General features: G+C 37.4%; 1 protein-coding gene across 1 annotated transcript in view; it reads right to left on the bottom strand.

Annotated features, from left to right (window-relative positions):
* LOC110455329 (endoglucanase 13-like) overlaps positions 1-13,892 on the bottom strand; it is a 57,172-nt gene that overhangs the window by 22,786 nt on the left and 20,494 nt on the right. Inside the window, exons 8-10 of the mRNA XM_021505409.1 lie at positions 9,364-9,514; positions 8,071-8,215; positions 6,568-6,739 (exon numbers count right to left, since the gene is read on the bottom strand). Of these exons, the coding sequence (XP_021361084.1) occupies positions 6,568-6,739; positions 8,071-8,215; positions 9,364-9,514 (468 nt within the window). The remainder of the gene's footprint in view (positions 1-6,567; positions 6,740-8,070; positions 8,216-9,363; positions 9,515-13,892) is intronic.

Below are 13,892 nucleotides of genomic sequence, written 5' to 3'. Positions count from 1 at the left end.
TTTAATTACAAAGGTCTCTCAGTGAGAGTGTATTTACGGATGATTTTGAGTATCATTTATTTGGTTATTATGTAGCCTGTTATGGGTATCCGGTTATTCTGACATGTTGTAAGCTGGGTAAGATTATCTACATGTAGTAAATATGTGATATTTACATATAGGCAGGATATCAAAGGAGCTCCTTGGTCAGATAGGGACAGATTAGTAATACTTGTAACACTTGAATTATTTTTATTATTTGTTATTTTATTAAATGTTATCAATTTATTCTGGTCTTTGAGTTGTGAAATTCTTCAAAGTAACTTGGCCGACTCTGTTGCGTGACAATGCAATTCAATTATTGTTTTGCTCTTTATAAAAGCAAAATAAAATTAAAACACGACAGTGTCAAAGATAGGCGGCAAAAGCCACCGACTGAAAGTCTACATGCACAGCAACAGAACCAAGGAAACAAAAAAGCCTCGAAGAAACTCCAAGCCATATATCGTATTCATGCAAAATGCAGTTCTTTTTACAGGTTTGCGCCTTTTAAGAAAAAAAAGATATACACATCCATAAATGATTGTTCTGTTCGCTACGTATATATTCATTAACTTTAAAAAAAACACCGCTATCCCCGATTAATTGTGTGCTGTGCTCTACCAATCCTTGATGCCCTCCCTTGAAGCTTACTAATGCTTTTTATTCGGGATTCATTTGGGCAGTGCAGTATTCAAAATCATTACACACAGTTTTATTCGAAAATTGTAGGCAAGCGTAATCCTGCATTGTCTTGATACAGGAGAAAATAAAATGCACGGCCAGATCGGCGTTTGAACCTGGGACCCTCCGAACCCTAGACAGAAGCTCTACAAATAGAGCTATCTGGTCGCTGGTGATGAACACAGTCCAGTCTTGCTAGAGTCCGAAGCTGGAAAAGGATCATGATCATTGGAGGACAGTCCGAAAATCATGTCGTCAATACGCTACCGTCTTCGACACAACAATGTTGCGTCAGACGTATGTCGTGTCTTTCTATGTGTACGTACCACAGGAAAATTTGCTATGATGCGATTGAGACGGATCATTTTACTGACGAATCCCGATTATCTCTTCTCTGTGCCACCGACGTAAATATAGGCGTTGCTACTGACGCTGCATTGACACGTTTTTTTTTTTAATGAGAAAAGTTGGAAGCGGGTCTTTGATGATATGCAGAGTGAAAGCCAAGGATGTGAAAGCACCTTCAGTTGTGGGAAATAGCAATTTAACTGTTTGCTAAAGAGAACATTTACTGCAACCTCACGCTCTTGTGCATCATGCAAATAATGCATTTTGTGAGCGTCTGTCAGCATTTCTTATCTGCAAGCATTAAACAAACTCCCATATTTTCCGCCCTGAAAGTCCTGAACACTCTCCATAGAGCATATCTGGTACAAATGGGACAGAAAAGAGAGCTAATTTCAAACCCGCCATATCGTTTCAAACGAATAACAGTCGTACTGATCATGGATTGGTATAAAGTTCGAACGAAAGGAATCAGAGAATCAGAGCAACCATCGTTGCGCTGAGTGGGCATATTCGGCACTGAATTAAATTTATTTGGCAAACTAAAGAATACTTTCAACACGTAAAAGATCAGTCGTGTTCTAAAATTAAAACAAATACTGCACTTAATAAAAATAATCATATTTTGTTGTTATTTTTTTTAACTTTCAGTATACATATAAACCTATCACAATGTCTTTTGTACACATACTGTAGCTTACTTTAGTGAATTGCCAAAAAAGTCCAAATACATTGTCCAAATACGAAAATTAAAACCGAGTCACTGCATAGCAACTCCCCGTGTGTCTGAAGTGACGTAACATACAAAATAACATGTCTTGAAGGAGACGTGATCAAGGCGTGTGATTAATAGAGCTTTCTAAGCAACAGCGCATAGTTCGTTAATCTGGAAAACTTGCACGAAACCTTATCCTAAAGATAATCTTTGTAATGAACTAGACGAGTTTTCCATTCTGTAGAATGAAATAAAAACAGTCGATACTGTGGATTGACCTTTACAAAAACCTAAATGAGTCCCAATAGGAGCTAGCCATTGTATCATGTTTGTCGGCTTTAACGTTAATAAATCATCGGACAGACTACATATAATACCGTAAGGATGACTAAATCATGTTCTTCGTTAGTGAATGACAAAAAGCAATACCAATTACCAAATAAATTATTGAGGATATCCAAGCTATGTATGATGGTCATGGATCTGCCAGGGTAACACTCTCATTTTAAGTCCATTGAGGGTACATTGTAGTTTATATTCACACAGGTAAATTGCTATTGTTTACATACCTAGTAATACAGAATAATACATATATTGCTAACAACAGATTATGTTGTTGTTAAAAAGTCAAAGGCTACTTTTTTTTTATATGACAGACCAATACACAGAAAAAGGAAATCTTTGTCGTTTAAAAAATGTTGACTTGTTCATTAACTTCATTCTCTTAAATGGTTAACATAAACTATAGGTAAGTGTTTTAGGGATTATTTGACATGTTAATTCCGGAATTGTTCAAATATGTAACTAACTTTTGTAGTACCCCCTGCTGCAGCAGCAACAATTGATAAAGAAGTAGGAACAGCATTCCAATACACATTTTCGATTAAAACTGAGTTTTAAATCGGATTACTATCATTAAATAATGATAACCTTCAATTGTTTCTTAACACAAAACTGCTACAATCTCATGGAAACAAATAATGATATTTAATATCCTATGTTATTTCTGTGTTCAGAGTATTCCCAGGTAAAGGAAAAATAGCAATGACATACACTTGGCTAATTCTTCGGAGACGAATTTTCTTTATTGATTCCACTCTTAAACAGTATCAGATCCTATGCTTAAGCTACTTCCATCGGACTGATTTAACAAAAGTTACAACAGCAAGGCTGTTAATTCAGTTCGTGATCATTTTATCTTTCTTTGATATATTCTAAATAACGTTAGAAGGATTGGCTTGGCCGCATTAAGTGCTGATTAGTGTTGCTTTTATAATGTCATTTTTTAAAATTTTAGATCCTAGAACGACAAGGTTAAAAATAATCCTTTTGTTTACAATGCAGGGAGAATTAAAGAATGGAACAATTAAGATGAAAAAATGTAAATTCGGACACTACAAACAAATGTATTTACATTACTAAAGACGTGGCATATGCCCGTCTGGCAACGAAATCAAGACTTAGTGAAACCAGCAACCCCTGCCCCCTCCCTTTGAGCACCATTTCTTTCAGAATTTAACAAAGATCAGCAACATTCAAATACGGACACAGTACGAAATATCCATCTTCTATCAACGTACATTTTATTATAATTGATATTCATTCTCACAAAAGAGAACGATGTATATAGTCATATTCAATGACGTCACATAGACAAGTCGTTTTAATTGTATGAATATATCGTAAATGACGTTTACTGAACTGTCTGTCCACCCTTATTGTCATCTAAATCGCACGAGTCGTAGCCAGCATTTTTGTGTCCCCTTTGTCGAAAAGATGACTTACGAACATCTAAATATATAATGATTTTTTGGTAGTAACAATGAATCAATTTTAAGGTTACAGGGTGTAGTATAAACTAACAGCTATTTGCTGCAAGCTTTTAGAACATGTCTTAACCAGTAACATTAGGAAACATTTAGATCTGAATAATATTTTAAATGATTGCCAACATGGCTTTAGAAGCAAACGTTCTTGTGAAGCTCAACTTGTTATAAGTATTCAATATAGCCAAATCTATGGCAGAAGGGAATCAAGTTGATGCAATTCTTTTAGATTTTTCTAAAGCATTTGATAAGGTCCCCCATGAAAGATTAATAACAAAACTTAACTATTATGGCATAAGGGAAAATAATTTACTTTGGATAAGAGACTTTTTATCAAACAGGCAACAGCAAGTCCTGCTCAACGGTGTTCAATCTTCAAAATTAGCTGTTGCTTCTGGTGTTCCTCAGGGCACAGTTTTAGGCCCAACTTTATTTTTGTTATTTATAAACGACCTACCTGAGCATGTCTCCTGTAAGGTTCGTCTTTTTGCTGACGACTGTTTACTATATAAAACATCTAATAATATAAATGAGTCTCAAGCACTCCAAAAAGATCTATCAAATCTTGAAAATTGGGAATCTGAATGGCAGATGAAATTTAACCCTGAAAAATGCTATGTCATAAATATTTCTAAAAAGTCCAAACCTAACTTATTTCAATACAAGAGGCCCAAGAGGGCCTGTATCGCTCACCTGAATATTTAAGCAGTCATAGCAAAATATTCTCATTAAATATTATATTGCACTAAAAATATTTCCCTCGCAAACTTTGTTGGCTCCATCTGTTGAAACTACCAGCAAAATATTATTATAAGATTCTATGCTTTTTGATTCTTCTTCAGAAGTTGCTTGACATATTTTTCCCTGTGATCTTGTAAGTAGGTCAATGTCATTTTCCTTCTCAAATTGGTTAGCTCTATTCCAAAAAGCTACCAGCCAAATCTTATGAATCCATTCCTTTTAGTTCTCAAGAACAAATCCATTAAAATGTTGTTGACCTCTGTGACCTCTAAAGTAGGTTGAGGTCATTTTCATTTGCAAACTTTGGTGAGCTCTATCCCGGGAAGTCACCAGCCAAATATTATAATTTTATGCCTTTTAATTCTTCAGAAGAAGCTGTTTGAACTGTTTGACATATTTGAACGCTGTGACCTTGAAAGTAGGTCAAGGTCATTTTCATTCGCAAACTTTGTTTGGCTCTTTCCCAGGAAGCCACCTGCCAAATATTAAGATTTTATAACTACCAGTTCTTCAGAAGAAGTCGTTTAAAGTGTTTGACATATCTGCCTCATGTGACCTTAAAAGAAGGTCAAGGTCATTTTCATTCTCAAACTTTGTTCGGCTCTTTCCTAGGAAGCTACAAGCCAAATATAGAGATTATATACCTTTCAGTTCTTCAGAAGAAGTCGTTTGAAGTGTCTGACACATTTGACTCCTGTGACCTTGAAAGAAGGTCAAGGTCATTTTCATTCTCAAACTTTGTCGGGCTCTATCCAAGGAAGCCATCAATCAAAAATAAAGATTCTATACCTTTCAGTTCTTCAGAAGAAGTCATTTGAAGCTTTTGACATATATGACCCCTGTGACCTTGAAAGTAGGTCAAACTAGTTTTCATTCTCAAACTTTGTTGGGCTCTATCCCAGGAAGCCACCAGCCAAATATAAAGATTATATACCTTTCAGTTCTTCAGAAGAAGTCGTTTGAAGTGTTTGACACATTTGACCCCTGTGACCTTGAAAGAAGGTCAAGGTAATTTTCATTCTCAAACTTTGTTGGGCTCCATCCAAGGAAGCCATCAGCCAAATATGAAGATTCTATACCTTTTAATTCTTCAGAAGAAGTCGTTTGAAGTTTTTGACATATTTGACCCCTGTGACCTTGAAAACAGGTCAAGGTCATTTTCGTTCTCAAACTTTGTAGGGCTCCTACCAACGAAGCTTTCAGCCAAATATCATGACTCTAGGCCTGTCCGTTCTTCAGAAGAAGATGTTTAAAGGAAAAGTTGACGGACGGACGGACGGACGGACGGACGGACAGACGGACGCCGCGCCACGGCATAAGCTCACTTGGCACTTCGTGCCAGGTGAGCTAATAAATGTACTTGATTCTGTCAAGGACAGCAAGTACCTTGGTGTTACAATAAGCAATGATCTTGATTGGGGGCCCCATATTAACAATATAACTTCCAAGGCAAATAAATTTTTAGGATTTTTACGTAGAAACATGAAAAACTGTACACGTAAGGTTAAAAACCTTACGTACACATCACTTGTGCGTCCGATCGTCGAGTACGCCTCACCAGTTTGGGATCCTTACAAACAAAACCAAATTAACCAAATTGAGCAGATTCAGCGCAAGGCAGCAAAATATGTGTTTAATGACTACAGTGATAGATCACCAGGTTCTGTCACTGGTATGATAAACCATCTTAAATGGGAGAACTTACAATCACGCAGAACAAAGGCAAAGCTTGTTCTAATTTATAAGATTAATAGGGGGTTGGTTGAAGTGACTAATGACGTCCTGACACAGTCTGACAGGCGTACTAGAGGCCAACATAAGTTTCGGCATATATATACACGTAAAGACTATTTTAAGTCTTCTTTTTCCCCAAGCACTATTGCAGCTTGGAATGATCTTCCTGAGGCAATTTGCATGTCACCCTCCCTAGAATCCTTCAAAGGTGGTATCTCCACCTTTACATTTGGAGGATCCTGTCTGGCTAATTAACTATAAGTGTATTTAAGCCACTGTACATAATGTGAATATGTTTAACATAAGCTACAACTAATGTTATTTTAACGGTTGGACTGTGGCAAATATTTTACTCATATTATAATTTTCGACCTCCATTTTCATGTACATAGCGCCACAGTTCCGGGATATTTCACACTCCGGCACCGGAGTCTTTCCCGTAAACGGAAGAAGAAGAAGATAAACTACAATTACTGTACATGCACTTTCGAAAGTTCAACGTACCTTCCCACGTGATGAGGCTTGACGGGGTATTTCGAACCAAATCCGATCTCGTAGCTGAAGTTATGATTGTTTTCCCCAAGGGCGTAGTCTATCTGCGACAGAGCCCAAGTCTTGTAGTCAGCTCCACCTATCCCATCCTCAGAGGCCATGAGAGCGACAAAAGCGGCATTAGCTGGTGAAAAAAACATCTGGGTTCAACAAAACTTACATATATAATACCATAAAAATATAATGTCGCCCTTATACTAAATCACAGAAGACATTGGTCAGCTGATGTTTACAAAACGTGAAACGGAAAGTGCACTGGCTGTTGATGTCAACAATGCTACTTGGACGCGGTAGCATAGTAAAGTACATTTGTTTCCTTCCTAACAGAAATGCTGACAACTAACCGTCTGCATTTCTACTGGTATTTTCAAACCGATTGCATGGTATTCAAAAGATCTTTTGATATCAATCTTTAACATCCTCTTCTACAAAATGTGTTTAACTGCAAAACATTTTTTTTTATATTTTAACCCTTTACACTACCATACGCCGTACTGAACTGAAGAAATGCTTTCGTTCTCCAATAATGAGATTTATTTTCCAAAAAAGACGAACGGCGACAACAAAACCTTAACAGAGTCCTTCAGTTTCATATATAGATATATCGCCGATGAACTTTGTTTAATGGCTAACTAGTATTGTTCACATCAATCGTACGTGTATATACCTTACTGAACTTGAAATAAAGAGACATTAAAGACACTTCTATTTCAGTGGCTTTCATCGATCTACTCTTACAACATAAACAACAGGGAAGGCTTATTACTAGGTTGTACAATAAGCGGGGCACAATTTCGTCTTCCTGATCGTGAACTTTTCCTTTTTTGATAGTAGCATCCCTGCGTCCTACGATGTTTAAATGGCGGAGTTGAATCGGTATTCTAGAGCTTGCCCCGAATATAATGACGTTCGTAATATATGTTATCTGCTGAAGGACAAACTAATTAGACATGGTTTCCAAAGACGCAGGTTGAGGATGACTATGAACAAACTTTATGTTCATCATCATGATCTCGCAGGAGATATGCTATTTCTTTATGTCATGTGAATAAGTTTTATGCCTATGCTCATTGATGTGTTTTGTGATTTTCTTTTTCACTTTCCAAGTTCTCGATGTGGAGATGTGACATTACTTAGAGTTGTCGGGTGTCGTCGATAAAGTAGAAAACGCTTAACCTTTCCTAACACTTGTTCCTTTTATCCATGTACTTTTTAAAGGGTCTTCATGTAAATTGTGCCTTGTTCATATTTTGAATTCTGGTTTTGTTGAAAATTTTATATTCATTTGTTACTTCAAAAAAAAAGCATTCTCAAGTTATGTCGTGCATGGGTTCTAGCTTTCTATTTTCTTATATACTTTTGTTTTATCTGCAAGGAGGGTTGACGACGAATGATATAATATTGTATCCTTCTTTTTACAAATTGCCTATTTCAAAAATAATGAATGCGTGTTACCTGCAAATGCTAGAGAGCCCCACTTGGCCCTGAAGACAAGACCACAGGGAGTGTAAGGTACATTTCCTCCGGGCATGTAGTTATGCAGGAAGTGCTGCACGCTTGTCTTGTACTTGGCCTTACCGGTGAGCTCCCATAGTAGGACCTAAATAATGATTTCACAATTTATCCGCCTGCATCAGATCTGCGTAACGATAACGTAAGTACATTCAAACATATGTCCCTATTCTATTGACAGCATGGTTAAAGGTAACAAGTATAACGTTTGAATCATTAAAAAAGATAAATAACATGTATAATCTAAAGGAGCTTCACATTCCAGAGCTTGAGGCATTTTTCTGAAAAAACGCTTTAATATTAATCTCCAACAACCATGATATGTTTTCTCACTCCCGACTCATTGCATACACTTGCAAGGAGTAAGTAAACCTTTTTGGTTGCCCACTAGTAGGCAAAACCCTAGACGTTATTTCAAAGGTCAATCTTATAATGATGACGTCCAGCAGCAACGTCACAGTTCATGGTTTTCTTCATATATATAAGCATTGTAAGATAACAAGGTCGCCAAACTCATGATGGTTGGTTTATCTAGCTCAAGTTATTTAAATTTCAAATGGTATAAAGACACCAGGTTTACGTTCAACGTTTTGAAACCTGGATCTACTCACCTTTTTGTCGAAAATCCGTGTCCTTTCTTCAGAATTAATATATCACTTTTCTATATACATAGATCAGTGTATTTAATAATCTGAGCCTGTACCAAGTAGCACGTATCAATAAATTAATTAGTCCGGGTTTTCTACCAGACAAGTTTCAATCTACGCTGTAGAAAGATTACGGTTATAATACATGTAACTTAGTTTCTACATATGAGGTTTCAGTGTTAACGACGATTAAGTGACCTAGATCGTCAGTTTCATGGACACTTTGCTGGATACGACGGACGACACCTTGACCGATTGTGACTGAATCTAACGCAGAAACCATTGATACAAAACAATGTTATGTTTTGTTTGCAACCACGCACTCTGGCCTGATGGGCAAAATTCTCACCAAAATGATGAATACCCTACTTTAATTTTATTGAAACCACAATATAGTCTATAAAGGAAACAGTCATCGATATGAATCAAGACGATTAAATAAATGTTCTATTGTATATGGAGAAAACAGTACATTAGTGTATAGTCGGTGATTGTGTTTTCTTAGCTTGTAGTCGGGCTTACGGCCTCGGAATGGACCCGGAATCAATTAGTATGTGATGCTGTGTTGATCTAGACATATGCCACCTACCTGACAGGATATTTGTTTATCGTCCCAAGAGAGCGCATAAGCCGTATCGGAATCGTAGAACTGCTGAGCGTCGGTCAGATAGTGTGTCTCGTTAGTGGCCTTGTAGAGCCAGGCGGCGGCTGTACATAGCTCGTCTTCATAGCCACTGGATCTGCCACAGACGAACACAATGAGGGACGATAAATATCAGTAGAACCTCTTTAAATGTTATACAGACACATTAACCATCTATATTGCACCTACATGATTACAAAGTAAACGTTTTAATAGAACTACTGGGTGTGTGAAATAAAGATATATCATCTCTAAAATCACTGTACCTCAGACAAAAATAAAACATAATTATACGTCTGAAGGAAAACTGGTCTAGCGATGGAGACTGTAAAGATTTATTACTTATTCTGGAACAACTGGATCTGTGACAGACCTGATGACAGTGTCTACTGTACAACACTGGGTGTGCGAGAGAAAACACGGAACCGTACATGATCACTTTAGGGTACCATTGTGTGAGGCAAATTGTCTGAGGAATCGATACATACTCAGACAATGACTGATATAATACTTATATCTGAACCAGCATGTCAGGATAAACAGAGAGAGCAGTTTTAGGTAACTGAGTTCACTTATCACACACGAGGATATTGTGTTATAACTACGCCTCGTTTGCTGACTCTCTCTCTCTCTCTCTCTCTCTCTCTCTCTCTCTCTCTCTCTCACGTTTAAAAAATGTTTTAAACTGGAAAGCAAAGACAAAGGTTTCTTGGTTTCCATTAAAAATGTGAAATCATATCGAAATCATTCTGAAAGTTCGAAAATCACAGACTGGATGGAAATGTCTTTGTGATAAATTATTTATCAGTAGTTTTTGTTATATTTTTTGTTCATTGTTTTTCTTATTATGAAGCATCACGTTTCCAATGTTTAAGTAAAAAGGAAATAAGATTCTAGCAAAGTTTTTCGTGTTACGCTCAAATAATTGTTTTGTCCTTGAATAAATCCGAAGACCACTTTCATCTCATTAACCATTCAGAACTTGTCCTTACTTATATAATACATAATCTTTTCTTCGGTACCACATCCTCAACTTTATCTACATATGACGATAATACTAAACAACATCGTACACAATTATAAACGTAACTGGTATATTAAGGAGGTACGGTAGTCTAGTGGTAGGACGCCGGGTCCTGACCGACGGGTTGCGGTTTCGAGTCACGGCACGGCAGTGTGTTGTATCTTTTAGCAAGATACTTTACTCCGCTTGTTCCAGTCTACTCAGCTGTAAATAAGTACGTGTTTGGACAGTGATAGATTTGTTGAATGCCAGCTGTGAGCGCCGAAATGGCTGCACCGGCTGTATGCTCCCCAGGGAGTTGAGAAAGATATTGGCTGGTTGGAAAGGCCCTATAACCACAGATAATGATTTGTGAACCGCTTTGAGACGAGCTACGAACTAGGTTGTGATAAAGCGGCATATAAAAACCTCGAATTATTATTGTTATTAATTATTTCTTAGCTGTAACATACCAGTCCCCTCCCTTAAGAAGGACAAAAATCAACAAGAGAATACCAAAAGGTCAACATAACCATAATTCGAACTCAAAATCAATAGCACTAGGGCAAACTATGGACAAATGAAATGACTACATGGAGACCCTTAAATAGTACAATGATAATTTGACCAGGTGTTCTGGAAGGCTAAGTTTTTTTCTGCGTCATCGATGACATCCGCCATGAATATCTTAGCCGAATCCAAGTAAAGTCACGCCCTCGCATCGAGAACTCGGGTAGTGACAACAAAACCACAAGGCACTCTAATGAGCATGAGAAAAAACATCGACCTTCATATCACAGAGAGAAAAAGTAGAGTTCTGATGGCGACTATTGAACATGTCCAGAATCTCCCTCAACCTGCATCTTTGGAAACCCTGTGTTGTAACTTTGTCCGTCAGCTGTCATCGAAGTCAGGATATTCGGAGCAAGCCCTGCATTAGATGGGCGAAACAGGGATGTTGCTTTCGAGAAAGGGAAAGTTCACGAACGGAAAGTCGAAATCGCCTCGCTTATCGTACAGCTTAGTAGTGTAAGCCGTCCATGTAGGTAATGTTGCTAATAGATATTGAAGAAAGCGGTGGAAGTAGAGGAGTCTGTGGTGTCCTTAACTTCATGCTCTCGTGAGTACATACGATCGATGTGGTTAATTAACTTTTTGTTATTCAAAGACAGCTTATTGTCGTTATACCTGAATATGAAATTGGAGGACTTTGGTAGGATTTCGTTTCCATTCCTGATTAAGTATACAATATCACACTAATACTGCATCGAAGTTAATATGTTACAGTTCTTGTGCTACTTTTATCATATTTTCCAAGTGTCCTGCTTCCATAAATATTGTATTCTGTTGACCAATGAACTAATTCCCTTCGGTTTGTTACTCGAGAAGCATTAATCTACGTCAACATTTTTTAACAGTCTCGGTTATCAACTTCGAGATTCCTGTGTCTGCTATAAATAAAGTTTGTTTGTTTGTTTGTTTGTTTGTTTATGTTTAACGGCCCATCGACGGCTGTGGTCATTTAGGGCCATGGTGATTTATTTATTCACTTTACTTTTTTAACAAACATGTGAATAGCGAAGATAAAATCAGATAAAATGGTTCATTTTAAAAGTATTCGCATTGTATGTGTAGATAATTAAAAATAATAAAAGGGGGTTAAAATAATAAAAGAGATAACGAATAGATGATATGGAATATGCGATATATATATAACGTCAAAAAGGATAAGGTGGGTTAAAAGACATCAGAGTCTATAAAATAGACCGATGTCTTTCAAATAGTTAAATAATGCCTTCGAATCCACGGAACTGAAAAGTGTTTTCATATCCGGGACTCGGAAGTAGTTATCACGAATGTGTTTAAAATCGGAACATTCTATTAAAAAATGCTCCACTGTAAATGGAGTGTCACATGCGTGGCATGAAGGTATATCTTCTCGTTTTAAAAGGTACGAATGAGTAGGATATGTGTGCCCAGTGCGGAGCCGAGCGAGGACAACTTCCTCTCTACGATCTTTCCGACTGGGAATAGATGTTTTAAGTTTCGGTTGTATCTTAAAAAGTTTGTTGTTGGTCTCCAGAGACCAGCGTTTCTGCCATTCATTTTGAATGGCTGTACGAATAGTAGGTTTAAAATCTGTGTATGGTAGTTTGATATTTGTTTGTTCGAGATTCAATGCATTTTTTGCTTCCCTGTCAGCAAATTCGTTGCCTTTTATTCCGACATGGCTCGGAATCCATAGTAAAGTTATTTTAGACTTTTTTAATATACGAGATATTCGATGAGCAAGGTTTTGTACGATTGTGTTTTTAGGATCTCGTAACTGTAAACTCTGTAGGACAGATAGAGAGTCTGAACAAATAATTGCCTTTTTAATGCGGTGTTCATCGATATGGTCGAGGGCCAAACCAATGGCGCATGCTTCAGCAGAAAAGATGGAGGCGCCGTCTGGTAGTCGGACTGAAGTGCAAGTATTGGCAGTACAGCAGGCTGCTGCCACTTTCTCACCTTCTTTGGAGCCATCGGTGTAAAGTTGTGTATGAGAAGGGTAATTCGAAATGCATTCCCGAAAGGAGGATTTGTGTTCTTCGGGCATAACACTTGATTTCCCTCGCTCATGTAATGTAAAGTTAAAATCGGGGGTTTGAATGGTCCACGGAGGAACATCAGATATGTTAAATTCAGCTATGTCCGTCAATTTTATGTTGAGTTCTTGCAGGAAATTCAAAATTCGGATACCAAATGTTGGCAGAAGTTTTTGGTTTTGCGTAAATATGTTTTGGTATTTGGGGTTGAATACTTGGTTGAAAGCAGGATTTTTAGGGTTTGATTTTAATTGAGTTGCAAATTGTAATGAAAGTTTTATTCTTCTGTCATAAAGGGATGGTTCATTTGCTTCCACGTACAGGCTTTTTACAGGTGTTGTTCGAAAAGCTCCCAGGGCAAGACGTAGCCCTTGGTTATGGATTGGATCTAGCATCTGAAGGTACGAACTGCGCGCTGACCCGTATACCATAGAACCATAATCCAGTTTTGTTCGAATAAGTGATCTGTATAGGCGCAAAAGCATTTCACGATCCGCTCCCCAATCAGTATGAGAAAGGACTCGTATAATGTTTAACGCCTTGGAACACTTATCCTTCAGATACTTTATATGTGGTATGAAAGAGAGTTTCGAATCAAAAATGAGGCCGAGAAATTTAGTCTGTTCAACAACAGGAATTCTAGTGCCATCGAGTGTTAGATTTGGGTCATTGTGTGCTTTTCGTTTTTGACAGAAATGCATGCACACAGTTTTGGATTTAGAGAATTTGAAGCCGTTTTCGTCTGCCCAATTTTGTAGTTTGTTTAAACTCTGTTGAAGTTGTCGTTCTATCGTGTGCATGTTCTTAGATCTGTAACAGATCAAGAAGTCATCCACAAATAACGACCCTTCTGTTGATTGACCAAGACATTTGACTATATCATT

Source organism: Mizuhopecten yessoensis, unplaced genomic scaffold (genome assembly GCF_002113885.1).
Source record: "Mizuhopecten yessoensis strain PY_sf001 unplaced genomic scaffold, ASM211388v2 scaffold8195, whole genome shotgun sequence".
Taxonomy (NCBI): domain Eukaryota; kingdom Metazoa; phylum Mollusca; class Bivalvia; order Pectinida; family Pectinidae; genus Mizuhopecten; species Mizuhopecten yessoensis.
This window is presented reverse-complemented; position numbering and strand designations above follow the sequence as displayed.